The following is a 2,062-nucleotide window of genomic DNA, read 5'->3' as shown; positions in this document are numbered from 1 at the left end:
GGCAGGAGCCCAAAATCTCTCTGCGGCTGGGGACTGCTGGGACAGACAGAGTGCCACGGTCTGAGGCTGCCATTTGTTCACAAAGCTTTCAACCACAGGTACAACACGTAGCACATCTGCAATCGATTGCTGCTCAGGGGCACTAGAACAAACTGATGTATAAAGTTGTGCGAAAATGCGCCAAGGCTCCCTAAATGAATTAGCAGAGGTATAACAAGTCAAAACACTGGTGCCATAGCAGGGTGCAGAAATGGTAGCAAATGAGCTGGCAGCAGGGCTCGTAAGGGGCCCTGAATAGTAAATAAGCATAGCGATTTGATACTCATAAAACAACTTACTTCCTACTTAGGATTCTTTGACAAAGTTTTAAGGAAGATGGCATGGGTATACGAGGGCACTTGGGGTCTCCAGGGCAGTGGGCTTTGTCCATGGTAGGCAGGCTGCTGGGCGCTTGTGGGTATATGCGGACACTGGCTCTTTCGGCAGGCATCTCAGGCATCTCCAGATACTCGATATACTGATGCCTATGGAGGCTCCTCTACATCTAATCCTCATTGCAGCCCGAAAGGGTCTGGATTCTGCAGTGGAGGTCTGTAGGAGGTTGGCGTGGGACAGTTTGCTTGACAGACACAAGATATACTAACGTAACCAAGCCTAGCAGGCTGATGCAATGATTGTGGGATGGGGTGACCAATAAACCTATTCCACTCCCCTAATTCTATTCTGTTATTATTATTATTATTATTATTATTATTATTATTATTATTATTATTATTATTATTATTATTATTATTATTATTATTATTATTATTATTATTATTATTATTATTATTATTATTATTATTATTATTATTATTATTATTATTATTATTATTATTATTATTATTATTATTATTATTATTATTATTATTATTATTATTATTATTATTATTATTATTATTATTATTATTATTATTATTATTATTATTATTATTATTATTATTATTATTATTATTATTATTATTATTATTAATGTTATTATCATTTTTTTTTGTTTCAGCTCACGACTTGGATTTCTCGTCGAATTTACCAGTAAGTTCAAACAGATAATCTCATCGATAAATAAGTATTGCAATTTATTTTTTCAAATTAAAAATACTTATTTCATTTAAGAGATAAATATTTTATCAATAGATAATTATTTCAATTAATTTCATAATAATTTTAATTACAGCCTAAGGCTGAGCCTGAGCCGAAACGTCGTCGGAGTGACTACGTAATGGATGATAAGGTAGCGTCTTTTATCTTTTATTTTAATTGATTTTCTTGTGTTGATATCATGATGTACTACACCCTAAATTTCTATGATTTGTTTTATTGCTAATTTTTTTTTTTTTTTTGTGTCAACAGTCATCTACGTATGTCACCGAATCTACAAAAGCTCGGATCCGAGCTCACCACGAGAAAATCTGGAGACGAATCCGTTGGGAATGCCCTACTCGAAACTTGGACGACCACTATACCTCATATCACCACGTATCAGCTGATAATCGGGCGTCAAGCTGTAAAATAAAATTTAATAACCGACAGTTCGGTCGTAAGTAAAAACGATTAATATTGTATAAACTAATTATTTTTAATCATTATTATTATCATTATTATTATTATTGCTAATTCCATCAATTTTTTTTTGTTTTAGCTTACACCGTGGACTCATTGTTGATTGATAATGTAAATTCAGCCAAAATTTTCAAATTGTTTTTCCACTTGCCCGGAACTGAATCTAACCCGTTAAATAATATAATCTCTTGCTTGGAAGTTGAGGTTCGATAACCTGAAAATTATGTATTCTTAAGGTCTCAATAAATTTGTATTTTCAGTTTTTTCTTTTAACTTAAATTTGTTAGCTTTTTTATTATTAAATTTCCCTTTCTAATTTCTGTTTGTGCTCTGTCGCCACGTGTGATTACACCAGCGGAAGTAACAATGTTATCGCCTATTTTGTTACTGGCTCTGGTGAGGACAGTTGGAAAGTGGCTTACACCAGCCACTTATATCTTTCCTTAACAATAAAGCTATTAAA

At 33.4% G+C, this 2,062-nt stretch overlaps 1 protein-coding gene across 1 annotated transcript; it reads left to right on the top strand.

Moving 5' to 3' along the window:
- Nucleotides 1–1,219: 1,219 nt before the first annotated feature.
- Nucleotides 1,220–1,829, top strand: LOC123273641. Its single transcript, XM_044741078.1, has 3 exons — nt 1,220–1,270; nt 1,390–1,576; nt 1,679–1,829. The coding sequence occupies exons 1-3, from the start codon at nt 1,259–1,261 to the stop codon at nt 1,810–1,812; spliced, it is 333 nt and encodes a 110-aa protein (XP_044597013.1). The 5' UTR covers nt 1,220–1,258; the 3' UTR covers nt 1,813–1,829.
- The last annotated feature ends 233 nt before the right edge of the window (nt 1,830–2,062 follow it).

This window comes from Cotesia glomerata, unplaced genomic scaffold (genome assembly GCF_020080835.1).
Source record: "Cotesia glomerata isolate CgM1 unplaced genomic scaffold, MPM_Cglom_v2.3 scaffold_1113, whole genome shotgun sequence".
Classification (NCBI taxonomy): Eukaryota; Metazoa; Arthropoda; class Insecta; order Hymenoptera; family Braconidae; genus Cotesia; species Cotesia glomerata.
The sequence above is the reverse complement of the archived record's forward strand: the minus strand, read 5'-3'. Positions and strand labels throughout refer to the sequence as shown.

Bases quoted from the DNA above. Each gene is read 5' to 3' on its own strand.
- LOC123273641 (XM_044741078.1), top strand. The intron at 1,577-1,678 runs GTAAGTAAAAAC...TTTTTGTTTTAG, and splicing joins TAATAACCGACAGTTCGGTC to CTTACACCGTGGACTCATTG.